The sequence below is a fragment of the Arachis ipaensis genome, chromosome B3 (assembly GCF_059453495.1).
Source record: "Arachis ipaensis isolate K30076 ecotype BB chromosome B3, ASM5945349v1, whole genome shotgun sequence".
Lineage (NCBI taxonomy): Eukaryota > Viridiplantae > Streptophyta > Magnoliopsida > Fabales > Fabaceae > Arachis > Arachis ipaensis.
Genome location: NC_142438.1, coordinates 141517110 through 141537988, shown reverse-complemented (window position 1 = coordinate 141537988; position 20879 = coordinate 141517110). Strand labels below are relative to the sequence as shown.

Here is a 20879-nt window from a genome sequence, read left to right as displayed (position 1 = left end):
AGTATTAAATTCATACTCTTGGAGATATTCATCACCATATGTTCGAATCTCCTACCCTCATCCCGATGCTGAGTCCACATCGCATACTCAATCCTGTTAGCCCAGTCACACATGACAGGGTCTTTAGTTCGTAGAATAGCAAACCAGTAATCAAATTTCACCTCATTCTTGACATATGCCGCATTCACCAGAAGCCTCCGTGCATCATTGCCCTTAAAATTCAGGACAAAATTTGCAGCCACATGTCGAATACACAGAATGCATGGTATGCAGCAAGTGGTAGCCAACCTCCGTCGGGAGCCTCAAGTGCCGCCTTGATCCCGTTGTGCCGATCTAATATCACCAGAATACCCGGCTGCGAAGTCATGTGCTAGCGGAGGTGGGATAGAAAAAACGACCACGACTCAGCATTCTCACCCCCACCATAATACCCGGCTGCGAAGTCATGTGCTAGCGGAGGTGGGATAGAAAAAACGACCACGACTCAGTATTCTCACCCCCACAAGTGCAAATGCAATAGGCAGGATGTTGGAGTTCGCGTCTTGGGCAATCGCAACAAGCAACGTACCCCGTATTTGCCGTACAACTGTGTCCCGTCAATACTGACCAACGGCTTGCAATGCCGGAATGCCTCAATACACGGTAGGAATGTCCAAAAAAGCCGGTGAAAATAGGCTTGTGACTGGTCCACTTGCCCACCCACTCGCACAGGACTCGTCCTCAATACTGCAACACTACCAGGCATCGTCATCTGCACACCTAAGACCCATCACGGCAACTCATTGTATGACTCATCCCAATCTCCATAAATCCGTGCTACGGCCTTCTGCTTAACTAACCAAACCCTCCTATAAGTTAGTCTAAACCCGAAATGTGCCTCTGTTGCATTCAGCAGTACTTTGATACACACGACTGCATCAGCTCTACCATTGGCAGTATGAAGGCTGAGATCATATGATAATCAAGACTCCTGTGATCACTCGAGATCAACGTGGCCAGACAAGTATGAGGTCTATTATGCCGTTTTACCTGCCAAACACCTCTACGATGGCGGAGACTGATCCTAATCAACCATGTGCACCCGTTACCAAATTCCTTAGACTTTCTAAAGTACTTGCGATAATCGGATTCCACCACTTTGTACTGTACCCCGCGTTAGATGCTATAGGTCTTCACGCTTAACACGACCTGCTCTTTGTCTTGAAACTGCTGACCAACCTGAAACTCCGCTAGACCTCCGATACCCTGTGTATTTCTGGCACCAAATCCAACAGGTTTTCCGGGAACCCCTGCTATCTCATGGCATCCAAGTCTAAAGTTGAAAAGTGGGGGAGGGGTACTGTTGAGTCCCTGAGCTGGACGTTCCACCAGCCCCAACTGGATTACTCGCTGCTATGTCATCACCACTATCATCGGCAATGATATCTGGCTTCACATCATAATCGTCATTACCATCCCGCAATACATCGTCTATACCATCCGGTATCCCACCCTGTAATGAAGCCAACGCCGTGTTAATAATACCAACTTCTCTGTCACCACTGCGGTTGAGATCAGCTGCGAAGGATGGGGAGGCAACCACCATTGCCTGAGGTGCAATCATAGGCACGGATGAAGAGGCACCAACAGGCCTCGAACTAGAACAGGCTATCGTTGCTGGAGTTTGGGGGTTTCGGTTCAAACCACCTGAGCTATAGACTACATCTACAAGCTTGGCCAACAGTTTAGGTGTCCTGACCTCGAAAAATTGCTAACGACAATGGAATAGAACATCCAAATCCTCGTCACTCCCTATGACAAACGAATCGTATTTCACATTATCTCACAAAACTGAAATCGGAATGTGATAGAATAACTTCTCAACCCATTTCACGCTTTGTAACCCCAATTTTTGGATTATAGAATTCAGGAACTCAGCAAAGCTCGTTGTAGATTTCAGAAAAACACTGAGGAGATCTTTACCAGTAAACCTAATACCAGAGCGTGTTTTTTTCTTAATCGACCCTCTATAGTGAACCAACGCTAAAAAACTCTCCTCACTAGCCATTGTGTTTCACTCTCATGGGAAGAATTCACGTTCACATCATATTTATATACGTTGGGGCCTACGTAAATCAAATTTACCTAGTTCGATTTACATGTTTATGGTAATTCGAATCTGTCAAATTCGAATTATATAAGGACAACTATATTTGTAAATCGAAACAGATTGTTTCGAATTACTAAGGAAGTCCTTCCATGCATTCATAATTCAAATTGGACCCCTTCGATTTACAATTTTTCTAGTAATTCGAATTGCACTAATTCAAATTAGTGTTGGAATTTTTAATTTGAATGGGTCTCATTCAATTTACATAAAAGTGTCTTTTGGGATCGGAGATCCATGTAACGTTTTTTCTTTTAATAGAATTGAGTAATATTTGCCTCCATTTGATTTAAATATGCATTTTACCCTACTTTTTTACTATTCAATTATAATTTGTTATAAAAGTTAAAGTATTTTTTATACCATAATAAAGTTAAAAAAGATTTATTGATCTGATCAAAATGGTTGGCCTAAAAAAATAATGCATTATTAATGTTTAAAATATAAAAATTGGAATTTGAACTCAATGTCATGAAAAAAAAAATCTTTTAATTAACTACTAGACTAACAACTCAATTTTAAAGTTAAATGTATCATCATATAATATATAAAAATTTTAAAATTTTCCACAGAGATCATGGCCTCCACTGATCCTCCTCTAAATCCCCCCAGATCCTATTTGCCATCATTTTAGTAATAATATATACAACACATAAAGATAATAAAAATTATTATTTTAATTTTATTTTAATATATATTTTATAATAATAACTGATTTTAGTGTAAATTTAGTCTAGTTTAAAGATAATATATATATAACTAATAACATTAGTCATTTCATACATTATGCATGCTTTTCTTCGTGGCGGATAGGTTTGATCTTTACGCACTAATATGTTAACGTTGTCACATCAAATATATGAACCGAGGGATCGGAGTAGTTTATTATCTTGAATGGGGTGTAAATAATATGATTTATCTGGGCAATAATAAATCTGACCAAATAATTCCAAAGAGATGTAAGAATAATGTAAAGTAGATGTTATATACTTATATATATTTATTAGTAAAGTTGATACAAATTGATATATTTTCACGCTGATGATTGATGACAAGCTCATCAACAACCGAGCCCTTGTATACAACAAAAAAAAAAAAAAAAAAGGAAATAAGGACGTTCGGGCGTTCAGCAAGAGGGGCATAAATTTTAGAAAAAGGAAACGAAAAATGCAAAACACGCAATATATATAGGGAATAAAGCTATATATTGAGATCAGAGATGGCAATGCAAGTTTAGTTGTATGTATATATATGCATGGAGTAATTAATAAAGCATGCTGCATGCATGAGATGAGAAAAAAAAAAAGAAAAAAGAAAAAGAAAAAAGGCGTCACATGACAGATCCAGGAATATTTATCCATTGCAACTGGATTTCAACCTCACCACATTCGACGTGTCGCAATCTAAGGACCATGTCTTGGACAATTTTGCCGTCGACGAGAGTAATACGGCTCTCCTCAGCAAGGCAGTTTTGCCTGCTAGGCTGTATTCGGGTGATTATGGTGCCCGTTGGGAGGCCTTCAGTGTTCATCTTCAATGCTTCTATGAAGGGGTGTATGTCACACTCTGCATCCCCCATGGGGTCGTCTTTCGTGAACGTGTCATGGTCATACACAGTCAGCGTGAACGGAACGCTGGGATCTTGTACGGAAAGGGTAAGCTCTTCATCCCACTCCGGGTTAACATCCTTTTTTATGATACGTGTCTTGAGTTTCTGCTTCCCCATCCTAACCACGCAGTATGGGTCACTGGTATTCACATCACGAACCGCCAGATTCACACCACGCTTGATGTGAATCCTAAGAAGCCCCATCAGGTCATTCATCATGATTATTCACTTTTCTCTCCCTGCAGGACTCTCTAATTTGGTTGTGATGTTGATCACAATAATAATAATCTCCTAGCTGCTCCCTCTCCGTCCTTTTTTAATCTATTTTGTGCAACGAACAGCATAAATAAATATAAGCAAACAGAGTTGAAAATCATAATAATACTAATTAATAATATAGGGCCTACCAGAATTCTGTTAGGATGTTGCCAAGGAATAGCGGTAGTTGTGTGAAAGTGAAACCCTGTCCTGAGGGAGGGAGAGAGAGAGTTCGTTACGAGGGATATATGCAATAATAATTTAATAATTAATAATATTAATAATGAGGAGGAAACATAGGAGGAGGGGAGGGGGTGGATATGTGGGTATGTGTGTTTTGGAGAGGAAGGAGCGGAACATCCGATTCCCTCATTCACGCTCTTCGCCTCGCTCTCAACCCCTAATCCAGTACTCCCCAATTTGTACGGATAAGCGTTTACCTATTTACTCTGTTGAAGAAAAGAAATTGAAAATCAACCTAAGTGATAAATATTTTTTATTTTATATTTAAATCAACACTAGTTAATTTTTTTATTTATATTGAAAGTATTACTTTCTTAACATTCATCGTGTACTTTTTTCGTTCCCAAGATCTGGGTCAAAATCAAAATCGTTCCCAACCTTTTTTTTTTATTAAAACCATCCTCAACGTTACAAAACGTTATAAAATCGTCATCTTCTACTTTAAATTTTTTTTACTAAATTATCCTTATTAAATAATAAAAATAATAAAAAAATTTATAAAATAAAATTAAAAAAAAAAAACAAAGGGGAAGGGGAAGGAGGAATCACTCAGAGGGTGGGGGCAGGGAAAAAGAAGGAAGAAGGGGAAGGGGGGAGGTCGTGCACCCGCCGCAGCCCCTGCGTCCAACTCGCAGCCACCGACCGTCGTAAGCTTGCATGGAGGCACCGTCGCTGCTGTCCAGCTCTCGACCCTCCGCTATTCGTTGTTCGAGTTCTCCCTGCCTCTCCCCGAAGCCGCCACTTGTCCCTGTCTCAGCCCACCGCTGCAACCCTTTCTCTTTTCTTCTTCCTCTACTCTTTTGCCTTCTCCTCTATCTACTGACCCATGGTCGAACCACCACCAACAACTACCTCAGCTACCTCTAGCAGCTGCTGTCCTCACCACCACCGCTAGTCACCGCCGCTGCAACATCCACCTCTCCCCTGACTTCTTTTTGCTTTATTCTTCATTACACGTTCATGAACCAACCCACTTTCAGTTCCTCTAAATTTTTGTTTAATTTAACTTAGGTTTAATTAGAATTTTAGTTTAATTTTTAATCAGTTCTAGTTGCTCGGTTAGTTTAGTTAGATTAGATTTTTCTGTTAATGGATACTAGGTTATTAGGATAGGTTAGTTTAGGCTTGTTAGTGGTGATAGGATTGTATGTGTTTGGATTTCTGAATTGTTGCTGGTATTGCCGTTGAATTGTATGTGTTTGTCTTATGAAGATTTTGTTATTCGAATTGCTGAGGATTGTGTTAAATATGTGGGTACGTACTTGAATATATGGTTGTTGTGGATTAAAATTGGTTCCATTGACAGATTGCTGCTAGAATTGTTGAAACCTGTAGTTTGGTTTGCTTTGATTGGATTTGGTTACCGGCGGAAAGGGAAAAAGCGAGCTAGATTGATGATGATGGTGAAAAAGATGAAGCTGCGTTGAATTTGAGAAGAAGAGAAGAAAAAAGAAGAGTGAGAAGAGGAAGGGAAAGAGGGGTGGGTGTCTTCCGATACTGGTAATTGTCGCGACGAAGGTGAGAAGAGGGTGATGGTGAAGAGTAGAAGGAAGGGGATTGGGGGAGGGGTGGGGGGAGAGACTGACGAGATGCAGGGGAGTGGGTTACGGTGAGGGAGTGGGGGGTTACGGTGAGGGGGTGAGGGGGTGATGGAGTGGGGTGAAGGGGTGGGAGTTACGGTGAGGGGGTGAGGGGTGAGGAAGTGAGGTGAGGGGGTGAAGGAGTGGGAATTGATGAAGGAGGAAGGGAAATTGGAGGTGGGTTTAGGGTGAGGGGGAGAGACGAAGAGATGCTGGGTGTGGGTGGGGCGGGGTTTTATTTTTTTAATATTATTTTTATTAATAGTTAAGGGTAATTTGGTCCAAAAAAATAAAAAGGACGATTTTATAACGTTTTGTAATGTTGAGGATGATTTTAATAATAAAAAAGATTAAGGACGAAATTGATTTTGACCACAGATTTTAGGGACGAAAAAAGTACTTATCCCTTTACGTATAAAATTACACAAGGGATTTATTCATAAAAATTACATCTGTAGATTGTAGTCAAACAACAAAAATATTATGTCTACACTAAAAATTAATTACAAATTCTTTTTTGTGTGAGAGACAGAGACGTGTATCACAGGATGGTGTGAGAAGAGAAGTATTTTACATTGTTATGGGTTACATAAATCGGTGCCTCTGATTTCTTTGTATTATTTTATTTTTTTAAATAAACAATCACAAATCGAACGGTCTGATTTGTGGTGTAGAAAATAAAAAAAATTTTAATGTTAAATTCAGACTCTTCGATTTTTATTTTCAAAAATAAAAAAAATTTCAAAATACAAATCGGACCTTCCGATTTGATCATCACCTTTTCCATACAAAAAACTTGCATAGTCTGAGTTCTTTACACTGAAACTGAACAAAAGTTACCCCACACATTAGTGTAGCACCCAGGAACCCATAATCATGTACAACACAAACTAAGTTTTCATAACAAAAAAATGAGCCTAATAATGTGTGGTCTAACAACGAAAAATGATGATTAATTTTTAATATACACCTACTGGTTATCAGAATTGATTTAACAATATTAGTTTAAATAAGTATAAAAAAAAACTGAAATTTAATATTTTTCTCAATCATGAGTCATCATATATGTTCATATCCTATTCCAACACTATGACCTAAGTTTAAATAAATCAAAAGGTCTAATCCAAAGATTGGCCTTCGTTACCCACCGACCTCCTCAGAAAAGGTCGGATTCGACACAGACTCCTTCCCAAAGAAGTCGGGTTCGATGGATAGCTGACAGATAACACTTATTTAAATAAGTAACTATCCCTAAAATATCTCAACCCACTTCCAAGAGTCATATCTCAACTACCCTAAGATAAAGAGACGGTTACCCACCTTAAAAGGTGGAATTACTCCAACGATGGTTATTGGATCACCACTATAAATATACTGACACCCCTCAGGTATCTCTAAGTTCTAATACTCTCTAAATTTACTTACCCCTTTGCTAATTTAGGCATCAAAGTGTCTTTGCAGGTATTACTCCCTATTCTCTCACTTATGCTAATAGGACGGTAGCTTCTAGACGCAAACCAAGTCAGAGACCACCTTTCCTAAACATTTGGACCTACCCTACGAGCCCAATCCACCTATGTCAGGTCACCTACGTAACAACATCAATAATGAATTTCAAAACATTAAAAAAAAAAAAACCCAACAATGCAAAGTCAAGTCTTGACCGAGTGTTAGAAAAAGAACGTGTCTTTTGTTGTTTGAAACTTTGAATACAAAAGAATAAGAGCAGAGGTCTCTACTCTCTAGTGTTATATTGTTTGAAACGTTTTAGTTATTTTTGTTGGTGCTGATTGTGCAGTTTAAGTTGCCAAATGCTAAAATAGAATGGGAGAAAAATATGTACAGAATATATTATGTGATCGATATTTAAAAAAAATATAGTTAATAGTCAAAATTGTTTCTGAAATATATTTTGATCTCCATTTTGGTTCTCAAAAGACAAAATTAATCAAAATCGTCCCTGAAAGATACATGACTTGGTCACGTTAGTCCTTCCGTCAGTTAGATGATGACGTGTCATGTTAAGCGCCACGTGGCATGATGACGTGGTGGGTTAATGCCATGTGTCACAAGATGATGAGTTGACGTGTTACTTGACATGTAAAAAAGTTATTTAAAATCAAAATAGTTCTTGAAAGTTTAGACGCAAGTTATTTTCATCCCTAAAATTTTAAAAATTAATCAAATTAGTCTTTATATATTTTTTTTTTATTTTTTCTTGATACTATTAAATTTGAACTTTTTTTGATATTACTAATTTTAATAGAAATGTAATTGACAAACATGTTTTATAATAGAAAAGAATAAGAGAGATTTTGAAAAGAATTAAAGGAGAGAGATAATTTTATTAAAAAAAATTTAAGAAAAAAAGATACAATTACTAATTTTTTGTTTGTCAATTACATTTCTATTAAAATTAGCAGTATAAAAAAATATTTCAAATTTAAGATTATCAAGAAAAAATTAAAAAAATATATATAAAGACTAATTTGATTAATTTTTAAAATTTCAGGGATGAAAATGACTTACGTCTGAACTTTCGAAGGCTATTTTGATTATAAATAACTTTTTTACATGTCAAATGACACGTAGCGTGCCAGGTATTACTGATCTGACACGTCAACTAATCATCTTGTGATACATGGCATTAACCCACTACGTCATCATGTCACGTGGCACTTAACGTGACATGTCATCATCCAATTGACAGAACGACTAACATGACCAAATCGTGTATCTTTTGGGGACGATTTCGATTAATTTTGTCTTTTGAGGATCAAAATGGAGATTGAAATATCTTTCAGAGACGATTTTGACTATTAACTCAAAAAAAAAATACTATACTCATACACTAAATACTTTTAATATTTGTATAAAAATACAATTTTTACTAATTAATTATGTATTTAAAAGTTTTTTTAATTAATAAAATAAAAAAACATTTAATTATTAAAAAAACACCGTTGTCAAGATGATATTTATTATAAAAATATAAACATAGCGAGATGTCTTTTTGAGAAATCTAACAGATCTTAAACCTACTTACTTATGATTAGTAACTTAAACAAATACGGTCAAAGAAATTTTAATAATATATAATTTATATAAAAAGTAAACTATCATTTTTATTCACGAAAATAAAAAAAGTTCACATATTTACTTATAGAAAAAGAAAATTACCATTAGTACCTATAAAACATGGATTTTATATAATAAAATTATCCAAATACTAAAAAATTACATAAAAATTATAAATTACCCTTATCACATCATCCGTATCATCTTACCACCTTACCACCGTCGCCGCCACTAACCTCATCTTCTTTCTCTCCTTCCATTTATGAGTTCGTCGCCGCCGCCAAAGTACGTCAACTCCAAAATGAATCTTCTGTGTAACACCGCTGACAATCATCTCTTACCGTATCTCATGTTTCAAAGCTCACTTAAAATAGAAACCCTAAAAAAAAGGATTCCTTTAGAATCAACATGCAACTTAAAACGAGAAGATAAGCACAAACACATAAAAGGAGGCGTCATTGAATGAAGAAAATAAGAAAATAGGAAATTACAGTTATGAGATTACAGATTCTGTATTGATTGAGTTATGGGAAGGAGAAGAAAATAAAAACAGAAAATTCACGGCGGTGAAGAACATGGATGAATTGGGCCACGAAAGTGACAGAGAAAAAGTTGAAAGAGGTGACAGTGACTTACGGGAGTGCTATTTTTGAAACTGTGGTGTCTCCTCTGCTGTTTGAAATTACACTACAACTACAAATTTCTCCCTTCTCAACTCCATAGCATTTCCTTCTTATGTGGATCTGTTACTGTCTTTTTCGTTTTTTCTCTTTGTTTTTATCGCTGTTGTTGTTGTTGTTGTGAAAAAGATGATGATAGAGGTATAATGGCGGTGATAGTGATGAAGGAAATGAGGTGGTGGTCCCTTGAACTCAATGTTTGGCTCACGTGAGGATTGCTCAATTCATTTAATTCCCCACATAGCTTGTTTGAGTTTGGCAATTGATTTATTGCAGGAGTATTAGGTGGTAGCACTCTATTTTGAGTTCAATGAAAAGTTGAAAACGATAATGATAAGGATAATTTAGAGTTTTTAGATAATTTTTTAGTGTTTAGATAATTTTGTTGTGCAGAATTCATATTTCATAGATACAAATAATAATTTTCTTCTTCTATAAATAGATGTGTCAGCGTTTTTAACTTTCGTAGGTAAAAATAATAGTTTACTCTTATATAAATTTAACAAATTATTAATAATGTATATTTTAAAATAAGAGCATAGTACAAATATTTTTTCCTATATGTATTCTCTCCCCTTTCTCTTCCCCCACCTCATATATATTTTTAAATAGTATTTCTAGAACTATTCACAGCAAGCCTTTAATCAAATATGTGAATAACAATTTTTTAAGGTAGAGACTCACGTACAGTTATTTTCATGTGAAGTTGTTAGTTGAAAAGTATTAAATGATTTGACATATTTAACTAAATTGTTATCTAAAGATTCTTAATTAGCAACTTCACATAAAAATAACTGTGCGTGAATTTTCATTATTTTTTAAAATATAATTCATGTTAAAAAAAGGATTAAAAAAGGGCCAGAAATAACAATTTAAGGGTATGCTGAAAGTCTAAAGGTAAAAAAGGCAGACAATGGCGAAGATCTTAGCCCTTCAAGCCCAAAAATATTTGAATCCAAGCCCAAGAGCCCATTGGCAGGCACCACAGCCACAAGACTGGAGCTTCCCGCGTTAACCAATTTTCTGTTTGGCGCTGTACATAGTCAGTGCAGAATGGAGTTGGAACCATGGGCAGAGCTTGACGTCGACGACTCTGATCTCTCTTCCTTTCTCCGACCTTGCAAGCGATTCCACTCCCATTCCAATTCCGATTCCAATTCCATCCAACACCAATCCCAATCCCAAACCCTAATCGACGCCGACTCTGCATCGCCACCGCCACCGCCACCGCTCATTCCGGGTCCTGCCGGTGCCGTTCAGGCCGCCATGATGCACCGGAGATCCCGAGGTCCCCTGGAAGAGCCCCTTCTTCCCACACAAGAATTCATTCGCCGCGTCGTCCAAAACGGCCACGAAAGCGATCACGATTTCACCACGAATGCGTGGCTTTCCGCCTTCCATTTCCTTCGTTCCCTGGACAGAGAGAGTGATTCTGTGACGCCTTTGAACTCAATCAAGAAGCATCTAAATGTCGTGAGAGTGCCTCTGGTCGTAGCTGTTATCAAATCGTGCACTCCCAATGGTTTTGGAGACATGATGGTCACCCTCAAGGTTTTGCGCCTACTCTCTTGTAAACTAAACTCATGCTTTACCTACACATATCTGAGTCTCTAAATTTTGATTTCAGGACCCTACGGGAATAATTAATGCCAGTGTTCACCATAAAGCCTTCTCCGACGGTGAATATGGGAAGGATATAACTGTTGGTTCAGTTGTAGTCCTCCAAAAGGTCAGTTTCTTTGCTTGGCGCTCTGCATCCTACACATGTTGAGTTCGTTTCTGGTTCATGATTTGTATTGATCTTTTTTACATTTTTTTTTGCTTCCTTGCTTGCGTGAAAACCTTCCCCAATTCAGGTGGCTGTATTTGCTCCCACTCGCTCGACTTGTTATCTCAACATAACATTACGTAACATACTCAAGGTATGGGATCATCTATGTTTTGGCCTCAACTTTTTATCCCTTCTTCTCTGTAAGTAGAAACATGGGTTTTCCATTTCTCAGCACATATCAACCGTTGAGTTGAGCCAAATTGCTCTCATATATGTGTCATACAAGGGTAGAAAATTTCATGGATTGGGTTTAGGGTATTGGGACTTGGGATTTGGACTTGTAAGTATAGTTATATAGCAAAGCTAATCTACAAAAGTTTAACCTCCATATTTACACTCGTACCTTAACTAAGAGTGAGTTAGTTTGGAAACTTAAAAAATGAGGTTGAAATTTTCATGGGTGAGTTTGATTTCTAAATTTATCTATCGATCTCCTCCATTAAACTTTTACCTCCCAACCTATCATTCCGTTAGTGCGGAATGTTAATGGATTGGCTTCATGAGTAAAGAAACTAATCAGTTATGTCACTACTCACTAGATTGTGATAATTGGATCCAGACTCATTCCTTTTTCCTTGAAGAATGAGGTCATTTATGACTACATGTTGCTTCTGATTGTTTATGCTATACAGATTTTCTGCAAGGACAGCGGACTTCCATCAGGGCAAATTCATCCTTCTATCTCAGCGAGGCAGACTACACCAGATATGGGTATTTACTTAATGTTTATATATGTCAGCGATATAGCTCAAGTTCCTTAATTTGATCCTTCTTTGCCTTCGGAAGTGGTGATTCCCCCTCACTTCAATGGCTAACTGACAAGATTGAGGTCTTAGAAAATCCATATCTGCTCATTTGTTGTCTGCCTGGTGCCACAGAAAGGCATGAAGAACCAAGGACGCTGGGCAATACATTCTCTCTGTCAGAGAAGGAAAGAACTGAAGATCACAGAATAGAGTCAAGGCTCGTTGCAAGAGAAGGGCATGAAAAGTCAAGGATGCCTACTGAGACATTCTCTCTGCCACCAGAAAGAACTGAAGGAATCGTGATTGGTAATAGGTTAGATTCAAGGTTTCTTACAGAAGAAAGACATGAAGAGTCACGGATGATGGACAATACATTTGCTCTGCCACAGGAAAGAACTGAAGGAATCATGACTAACCTCAGCTTAGGCTCAAAGTTTATAGAAGAAGTAGATATTCACAAACAAATGGGAGAAGATTTAGTTGTACTAAGCTGTCACTCTGATGATGGAAACAACAGAAACCAAAAATCTGTTTTCGAAAGAGAGAACTTATCATTGAAACAGGATAATGTTCGACCTGAAGAAGTAACCTGTGGTGATGAGATCCAAACTGAGTTGAACGGCCAGCACAATCCACCTAAATCAGCTGAAGGAGACAATCTAAACCTAGCATGCAGTGCTCGAGGCGGTGGTTCTTTAACAAAAAATTCGATTCATATATCTGCTGGTGTAGACACCGAGGTAAAAAAGCACTTAGAAGGACAAAGAGTGATCTCAAATCCACAAAATACAATTCCGCATTGGACAGACGAACAGCTGGATGAGCTTCTAGCATTTGATTGAGACGATGATTTTGTTTGTCGATCGTCCAAGCAAACGTTAGCTTAAGACGAGATGACGATCTCCAAGTTCTTTCTCTTGTGTAAATGTTTCCATACGAATATATTCTGGAACACGGGCATGTTTCTAATCCCAGTGAGGTTACCGTCTTACTGACCTTGTTGAAATCTGCCATTGATGTTCCAGATTTCTATTACGTAACAATACACTTAAAATTCATTCATTAAAATTTTCACCCATTAACTTCCCAAGTCCCAAGTTCCAACTACATGCAACCCAAGGAAAAAAGCGCAGATGCACAATAAGCAACATAGAATTATTGATTGGGAAAAAGCATCCAACTTACTTGACTAATATCTGATACTATATTACAATACAAATAAATTAACCGTGGTCAAAATTGGGGCTCCTTCTAGCAAATAGAAATAACACGTCACTCTGTCAATAACACCTAAGAATACACGTTTTCAAGTTTCAACGTCTATAATTAGCCTTTGCCGTGAACAACAAAAGAATCATCATCATTTTTCCGCAAGAAACTACATATCAAATTACTCCTGTGTGATTATCGCACTGCAATTAGGACCGCATACCAATCAATCATTTCAAGGCCTAAATGGTTCTGGGGTATTACTGTCCATCCCTACAAAGACCATTAAGATCACTTACTCCCTACCCCCCAAGTCCCCAACCCCTTCTCTTTTGTCCTTCTTCGACCTTGTGTTCAAATTTCACAGCCATAAGCCTACTGGAATAGCTTCCTCAGCCTTTCAGCAGCTGCAGCTGCCCTTTTGTTCGTTGGCTCAAGCACAAGGGCATATTTAAAATCTGCAGAATAAATTTAATGTTATTGACATGTGATTAGGATTAACACAAGAAACTTATTTAGACATACACACATGTAATTGTCTAATACTACAACAAATTTGACAATTCAAATGCAATTTCACCACAAACAAATTGAATTTCAAGCGTAGGAACGGTTCAATCTTCAGCAAAACATAATGTTTTAAAACCCATCTCAAAAAATTAAAAGAAATACTTGAAGTACAGTCGAAGCACATAAATAAAGAAATAAAAACAAATTAAATCCATTTACTACCTAGTGGTTGGGGATCGATCTTATGTATGATGTACATGTATGTGTAAAATAATACTCCAGAATGGACATCTACCACGAATGTCAGAAGGGATGAAAGAAATGATAGTGACAAGGTTCTCATAAATGTTAGAAGGAGGAAATATCTTACCATCAATTGCATCCTTGTAGTAGCCTAGCATCTCTCGAGCTGTGCCTCTACGGAAATAGGCCTTTACATTCTGTGTAAAATGAAGGTATTGAAGGGATGTTACCAACAAATTGCTTGGTTATCATGCTCAATGCTCAATGCTCAATTATTCATTGCAAGTATCAACTGATGAAAGAAGCAGAGCTACTAGATCTCTCTTTCTCGAAGCTTTAATTATTCTTGTCATAGCAAAGTAAATAAATTTTGTAAACCATGGCATGCACCCAATATACAATGTAAATATCTTCAGAATTACAAAGAATCTTATTCTATTTTGCCACAAAATGTCATCCATGCATATGCCAAGAAGTCTACGAGTTCTTGCATAATCTATGACGACAAATCATCAGTCACAAATCACAATGACATCATACACTTCCAAGTTCAACATTATCTGAAAACAACACTCACCTTTTTGTCAAGGTTAATTGCTTTTGTACAGTCTGCCTCAGCTTGGAGATAACTGGATAAGCCAAGAAAAGAACATCAACATGTTTGTAATACAATTTTGAGAAGAAAATTAGCAAGAGTGAGAAGCTACCTCCCACGTTCTAGATAAGCCTGAGCCCTATTACTGTAGTATGTTGCATTATTGCCACTAAGTTTGATAGCTTCTGAATAAAACTCAATGGCTTTCTGCCACTGCTTATCTTTGTAGGCCTGGTTTCCCTGAATCATTAAGTGATGAGGAGGGATTAAGGAGAAGAACATGAACAAAGTGAGAAATAATGATAAAAAGAATCAGGAGACTAATACAAATTCCAGGAGCTGCTTATGAAAAACCAACCAGTTCAATGATCAAATATACTTATCCAAGTACAGAAATAATAGCAGATACACCTTATTGGCTTAAGGCTTACAAAGAATCTTTTGAAAAATGTAAGTGCAGAAGTTATTGCAGATATTTCTTTAAGGACTGAAGGCTTACAAAGAATATTTTGAGGTTACCCATGGTGATGAGAGGACCTACACAGATAATATAAAATAATTTTATGATAGTTCAGCTTTTCTGACTATTTATGGTTTGACATGTTTGAATAGACAAGGTTAACACCTAAATTCCCATCAAAGTTTGAGTTCAACATTTATGGAGAACCAAAAGTTCACTTTTCAGTTTGAATAGTTCTGTCATACAGCATCATCATGAAGATTCCGCGGATTGATAACCAAGTTTGTGCTACAGGAAAAATGCTAAGAGCACGGAAATCAGAAATTCATCAACTAATTGCAGTAGAATTGTCTCCATGGCTCCATACAAGATACAGGCAGAAGAGAAGGAAGGTATACACTTAAAGATGTTAACCATAGCTGAGAATCTTATATGTACTAGATGAATGTTGTAAATATTCATACGAATGCATCAACATCACATAAAAAATACACCGCAATATAGGAACCACACCACAAACTTAAAAAAAAGACATGCTAAACTACATTAATTTATAAATAAAAGATCACATCACACAACCATAATTGAAACAAATACTGAATATATCCCCTGTCCACATAACAGCAATACCTTCTCTTTTGCTATTTCAGCAGACTCTTCCTTACTGACAACATTTCTTGATGATTTAGCCTTGGAAGCAACATCTGCCTGCTCTTGAAGAGTTGTATACATGGTTTCTAGAGTCTCCAGTAGAAAGAGATCATTACCATGACGAGCTATTAAGGACACTGAAACAGGACACTTATCATAAAATCCTAGTGGAATAGTGACCTGAAAGGATAAAACAGCAGAATATAGAGAAAAGTTGAATAGCATGGTCAGAAAAGCGACTAAAAAGAGCACCAGAAGATGACTTGAATTTTTTTTTTCCCTTGGCATGGTAAAAATTTGGGTTTTTGCTGGCAAGTGCGGAAGTGCCAACACATCTTAAGGTTACTCATGATAGAAACTTCTAAAATATTTTATATATATAAATTCTTTGAAAACTTGGAACATTCTAATTTTCAACTATAGATTTCTACATTAGAAACCTTAACATGTACACTAGTCACCAAGGGCACTTATTAACCAAACCTGAAGAATTTTACCTGACAGCAACCTGACAAGCTAGCAATACTAAGCAGTCTAAATGCACGGCTTTGATAATCCTCTGACTGGATCTCCTTCCCACCCAATTTTGGAGGAGGATCAGCTACAGTTGGGATCACCAAAATTCCATCATCCTTAAAAGCATCAAAACAAATTATACTCGGCACAATCATGTTTAATATATCAAGACTGCTTTTTTATAGAAAAATGAATTTGATTTTGGTATGACTGGACTATAAATTCAGTAACTTGTTTAGAATGGTATCTGTTCTCAATCTGTGTTTTTTTTTAGTGACCTTTTTCCCTAAGTTTGCGGAAATTCAGCAAAATTTAATTTTGAACAATCACACACTATTATGCACTCCCTTTGGGAGAGGCATTCCCTGGAACCCTGAGTAGCGAAAGCGGGATGCTTGTGCATCAGGTAACCTTTTTTTTCACACTATAAGAATTTGTAAGATAGCAACAGAATTTGAAGATAAATTTGACTGTGGACTTGAAGATGCAGCCAAATTAAAGATCAAATCCACTTCAAAAACTTATGTTAAATTAGGACTTGACAAAAGTTGCATACAGAGAGGGATACAATCATTACCTTCAAAAGCATATTTAGAGCAGCACGCATGTCACTTCTAACAGATTTGGACTTTCCTATCTCTGCATCGGATACCTCAAACTTTCCATGTAATTGTGCTGAGACAGCTGGATGAAGATCGGGGTTTACTGTGTTCATCCATTCATCATGCTTAAGTTTGAATTCATGCCTGTACAATAGGTTGATAATAATCACACTATATAACTGACGACTTCAACAGATGTGATTAATACACACCAAATGAGAATGAAGAGTTCAAACGACATTGAAAAGCAACTTATTCTTGTTAATGAAGTGCTTACCGTAAAAGTTACAAATTATACCAGTATTTTCACATCACAAAAAAACAACTAACCTTTGTAGGAATTGAGCAATGTTGGCAAGTAATTTAAATGAAGAAGATTTCAGTTCACCATTTGTATTCTGGTTAGAGTGCTCCTTCAAGCTAGGAATTTTAGCACTTATATAGTCCTCAAGATTTATGTGCTTCAATACTTGCCCTAAGACAACCGATGTTTATAAGTTATTGTTCTGTTAGTTAATAAGCAACAAAATTTAGCTTAAAAACAACACACACACAAGAGCAAACATCCTGCAGGACATACTTCCAAAAAGCTTCTCAGTGGCTTTGATCACCACCTGCAAACTCCTTTCAAGAGGAACATTTAGATGCTGAAAACAATCATCAGCTACAACTATCTGCCGGGGATTCCGGTGAGTTACAAATGGTGCTTGTAAGAGTACGTGGCCAACACGACACAAAATATGAGGATCCTTAGCAAACCAACCTGTAAAGGGCATTTCAGAATTAAAAAGAAATAGAGAAATGCAGAAATGACATAATAAAAGGATCCATATTGATAAACCAAAACAATGACAGTAGCTATACAAGAAAGTTAAACAAAAAGTAACCTTAATAGAACATTTATTTTCTCCACTGCTTGATCTTTCAACCAAGTGAATTTACTAATCTTTAAAAACAAATAAATGAACATGAGGTTTAAATGAAAAGTGATTATAAGATATATTTTCTCGTCTGGTTGATCTTTCAGCCAAGAAAGTATACTAATCATTCAGAATAAATAAATAGATGTAACAGCCACCGATGTACACATGCTCAAAGATCAGATCATAATATATAATTGGATCATTCATACCAATAGTGTCTAGACTTGTTGAAATAGGTATAATTCCCACATGAGGAACAGCACCATATGAAGGTCGAAATCCTAGAATGCCACAAAACCCAGCAGGCACTCTCACCCCACCAACAGTATCAATACCTGTTAGATATGGTGCAATAAATCAGCATTGGTCAATATTATACAAAACTTATATTGTAATACTAAACAAAAATAACAAATATAGAAGGAATACACTTTCACTTTTGAATTGAAAATATCCTGAGTGGCTGTAAGGCGGTAACAACAACACCTCCTTTTAGGGCTAGATAGGATCAATTATCTGAAACTAAATGACAACACCATTCCTATCATAGCCACGTATATAGGCAATCCACTTACTTCTTAATGGTTTTATCAATATTTTCTTGGACACCCTCTACCTCTCTCTACTGGGCTACCCATTCTACTCATGCTGGAGCTTTTATAGATTGTCAAGTTACCTGAACAAACAACTAGTCAAGATTCTATCATCTTTTTCACAACTAACTGCTATCAAAATAAACGGAGTAGAATAATAACTCCACTCCTTTAAGGTGTTTAGAGTGGATGCCCAAATTCGTCCTAACAATGGAGTAGAATAATAACTCCACTCCTTTAAAATCCATTGCACTCCACACCTTAACTCCCATCAATCCAAAATAGCCCAAACATGAACCATGTCTGAACCTTTAATGTCTTAAACATCTTTGTGAAGTACTTTCTGCATGAATCTAGACTGCAACTAAGAAAACCCTATTCTTGATTCTAAGAACAAATACAAAAGCAAGGTATGCACCAAGCCTTCATAAAAATAATATTATAGAAGGAACAAAGGCACAGGCACACAAAAATCACAAAGTGCCGAGAAAAGTTGCTTGACGTCATCGAAGTTGATACTATGTATGCTAAAACTATTGGAGTGAAAAAGACATTAAGATGCTCACCCAATGAAAAATCCACAAAATTGGCGGCAACAGCCACAGCAGCCCCACTAGAGGATCCACCCGGTACACGAGCAGGCACAGAAGGATTGGTTGGCGTTCCATAATGCTTATTTTCACCACTGATACTGCAAATAAGGATGCCCAAAACAACTTGTTTTCACTCAAATGCGTAATGTTAGGAAGAAATTATAATCACACAATACCGTGCAGCAGTGCATGTCATGTTGTTTACTATTTCATAACCCCAGGAAGGCCAAGAGTGGTATGCTAGGTCATCGACAAGAGTGGTACCAAGCATAGACTTAGAGTTATGAATCGCATAGACTTAGAGTACAAGCAACATAATAATAGAAAACGTTACGAACCCGTATGCTAGGTCATCGACAAGAGTGGTACCAAGGCAGGTCGCACCGCCTTCAACGAGAGCGGAGACTACGGGAGAAGTGGAAGAAGCAGCTTCATGGGTGCGTGCCCAATCAGGATGCCCGAAAGTGGAGACGTGTCCCTCTATGTCAAATCTGGTAAGTAGTCAAGTATGTAAGTCAAGTCGAGAGAGAGAGAGAGAGAGAGAGAGAGAGAGAGAGAGAGAGAGAGAGAGGGAATGAAAACATACAGGTCGGAAAGGGCGAAAGTGAGGGCGGTGAGAGGATGAGGAGCCTTGGGAGGAGCGGGCTGGGGCGGAGGGAGCAGCTGAAGCTTCTGAATGAAAGCGCCCAAATCCTGTCTGACAGTGTGCTTGAGCTTCCTGGTAAGGAGCAAGATGCCGGCGATACCCAGCCCCAGCAGCACCCAAACATTCGCCGATTGAGAAGCCATCAATCCTAATGTAAACAAAGATAGGATTGGCAATCCAGCCTAGCTTAACCTAACAGTAATAGCTATTCAGCTGCGTATTATGCTAACAGTGACCAAACTGATCATCCAAGCCTAACTAATTTGTGAATTGTGGATATGAGAATGGGGACTACTTCCTCTTGTTTAATGTTTATTCTTCTTCTATCTCTTCCCCTCGCCTCGCATCCGCCGCCTTTCTTATTCTTCTCTTCTTCCTATCCAGTATATAAGTAAAAACCTCTTTTCAAATATCAATTATCATACAAATTACTAATTAGTATTTCTCAATATTTTATACTAATTCTTAACATTTTACAATGACTTTGTCTTCTCGGGAAATAAAGTTATGAAACAATTATCACTACTTCTGACTTCGATGATTTGTATCTGTACCAAATAAGAAGATTATTAAAATTTATTTTTTTTATTAATTAATTATTAATATTAAAAATATGAATTAAAATATATTATTTAATTATTAAATTAAAAATTAAATTAATAAATAAAAATAATAACAAAAAATAATAAATTCTAATAATTTTTTAATATTTTTATATATTATCTATTATTAGATCTAACAACAATGAATATATAATATGGTAAATTTTACACTGTCTTTTGTTTTGATGTTTAAATTATTTAAATTATTTTTATCTTAAAAAATTAAATATTTAAAATTTATTAAAATATTAACTAGTTATCTATTTTAAAAAATTAGGCAATATTTATAGGATACCATAATAATTATCATATAATATTTTTTTGGAATATTTTTCTTCAAATATTAAGTGTTATAAAATATAATAAAATTATTTTTCATTATTAAATTTAAATTCAGTATCAATTTCTTAAAAAAAATACCTGTTAAATGTGATACTTATTTATCCCACTTATTAGAATTATATATATATATATATATATATATATATTAGTTAAATTGCTTTAGAACAAATTTTATTATAACTTCGTTGAGTATTCGGTATTTAAATCCTTTTATTGTTAGTAC

At 36.5% G+C, this 20879-nt stretch overlaps 3 protein-coding genes and 1 long non-coding RNA gene across 5 annotated transcripts; 1 reads left to right on the top strand and 3 right to left on the bottom strand.

The window, feature by feature from the left end:
• Nucleotides 1-3353: 3353 nt before the first annotated feature.
• On the bottom strand, nucleotides 3354-4291 carry LOC107633912 (protein C2-DOMAIN ABA-RELATED 4). Its single transcript, XM_016337503.3, has 2 exons — nucleotides 4163-4291; nucleotides 3354-4076 (listed from the first exon to the last, which is right to left on the bottom strand). The coding sequence occupies exon 2, from the start codon at nucleotides 3972-3974 to the stop codon at nucleotides 3477-3479; it is 498 nt and encodes a 165-aa protein (XP_016192989.1). The 5' UTR covers nucleotides 3975-4076; nucleotides 4163-4291; the 3' UTR covers nucleotides 3354-3476.
• Nucleotides 4292-8943: 4652 nt separating this feature from the next.
• LOC148572642 (uncharacterized) lies at nucleotides 8944-9682 on the bottom strand. The gene is made up of 2 exons (XR_015907645.1): nucleotides 9551-9682; nucleotides 8944-9293 (listed from the first exon to the last, which is right to left on the bottom strand). It is a non-coding gene; the product is annotated as an uncharacterized LOC148572642 (long non-coding RNA).
• Nucleotides 9683-10616: 934 nt separating this feature from the next.
• On the top strand, nucleotides 10617-13280 carry LOC107633913 (nuclear localized protein). Its single transcript, XM_088507926.1, has 5 exons — nucleotides 10617-11145; nucleotides 11222-11323; nucleotides 11451-11516; nucleotides 12058-12136; nucleotides 12304-13280. The coding sequence occupies exons 1-5, from the start codon at nucleotides 10648-10650 to the stop codon at nucleotides 13011-13013; spliced, it is 1455 nt and encodes a 484-aa protein (XP_088364052.1). The 5' UTR covers nucleotides 10617-10647; the 3' UTR covers nucleotides 13014-13280.
• A 25-nt stretch (nucleotides 13281-13305) lies between these two features.
• On the bottom strand, nucleotides 13306-20219 carry TOC64-III (translocon at the outer membrane of chloroplasts 64-III). Of its 2 annotated transcripts, XM_088507924.1 has the most exons (13): nucleotides 19653-20219; nucleotides 19405-19557; nucleotides 19040-19164; nucleotides 18090-18215; nucleotides 17538-17720; nucleotides 17288-17432; nucleotides 16933-17101; nucleotides 16337-16471; nucleotides 15819-16019; nucleotides 14841-14968; nucleotides 14711-14762; nucleotides 14261-14330; nucleotides 13306-13838 (listed from the first exon to the last, which is right to left on the bottom strand). In XM_088507924.1, the coding sequence occupies exons 1-13, from the start codon at nucleotides 19853-19855 to the stop codon at nucleotides 13756-13758; spliced, it is 1773 nt and encodes a 590-aa protein (XP_088364050.1). In that variant the 5' UTR covers nucleotides 19856-20219; the 3' UTR covers nucleotides 13306-13755. The 2 variants fall into 2 exon arrangements, with proteins under 2 accessions (XP_088364050.1, XP_088364051.1); XM_088507925.1 differs by lacking the exons at nucleotides 13306-13838; nucleotides 14261-14330; nucleotides 14711-14762; nucleotides 14841-14968 and adding an exon at nucleotides 15209-15265 and having other exon boundaries at nucleotides 19653-20137.
• Between the last annotated feature and the right edge of the window lie 660 nt (nucleotides 20220-20879).

Bases quoted from the DNA above. Each gene is read 5' to 3' on its own strand.
- LOC107633912 (XM_016337503.3), bottom strand. From the start codon at position 3,974: ATGATGAATGACCTGATGGGGCTTCTTAGGATTCACATCAAGCGTGGT.
- LOC107633913 (XM_088507926.1), top strand. From the start codon at position 10,648: ATGGAGTTGGAACCATGGGCAGAGCTTGACGTCGACGACTCTGATCTC. The intron at 11,146-11,221 runs GTTTTGCGCCTA...TTTTGATTTCAG, and splicing joins ACATGATGGTCACCCTCAAG to GACCCTACGGGAATAATTAA. The intron at 12,137-12,303 runs GTATTTACTTAA...CTGGTGCCACAG, and splicing joins GCAGACTACACCAGATATGG to AAAGGCATGAAGAACCAAGG.
- TOC64-III (XM_088507924.1), bottom strand. From the start codon at position 19,855: ATGGCTTCTCAATCGGCGAATGTTTGGGTGCTGCTGGGGCTGGGTATC. The intron at 16,020-16,336 runs GTAAAATTCTTC...TTATCCTTTCAG, and splicing joins GCTTGTCAGGTTGCTGTCAG to GTCACTATTCCACTAGGATT. The intron at 14,969-15,818 runs GTATTGCTGTTA...TTAATGATTCAG, and splicing joins CTGAAATAGCAAAAGAGAAG to GGAAACCAGGCCTACAAAGA.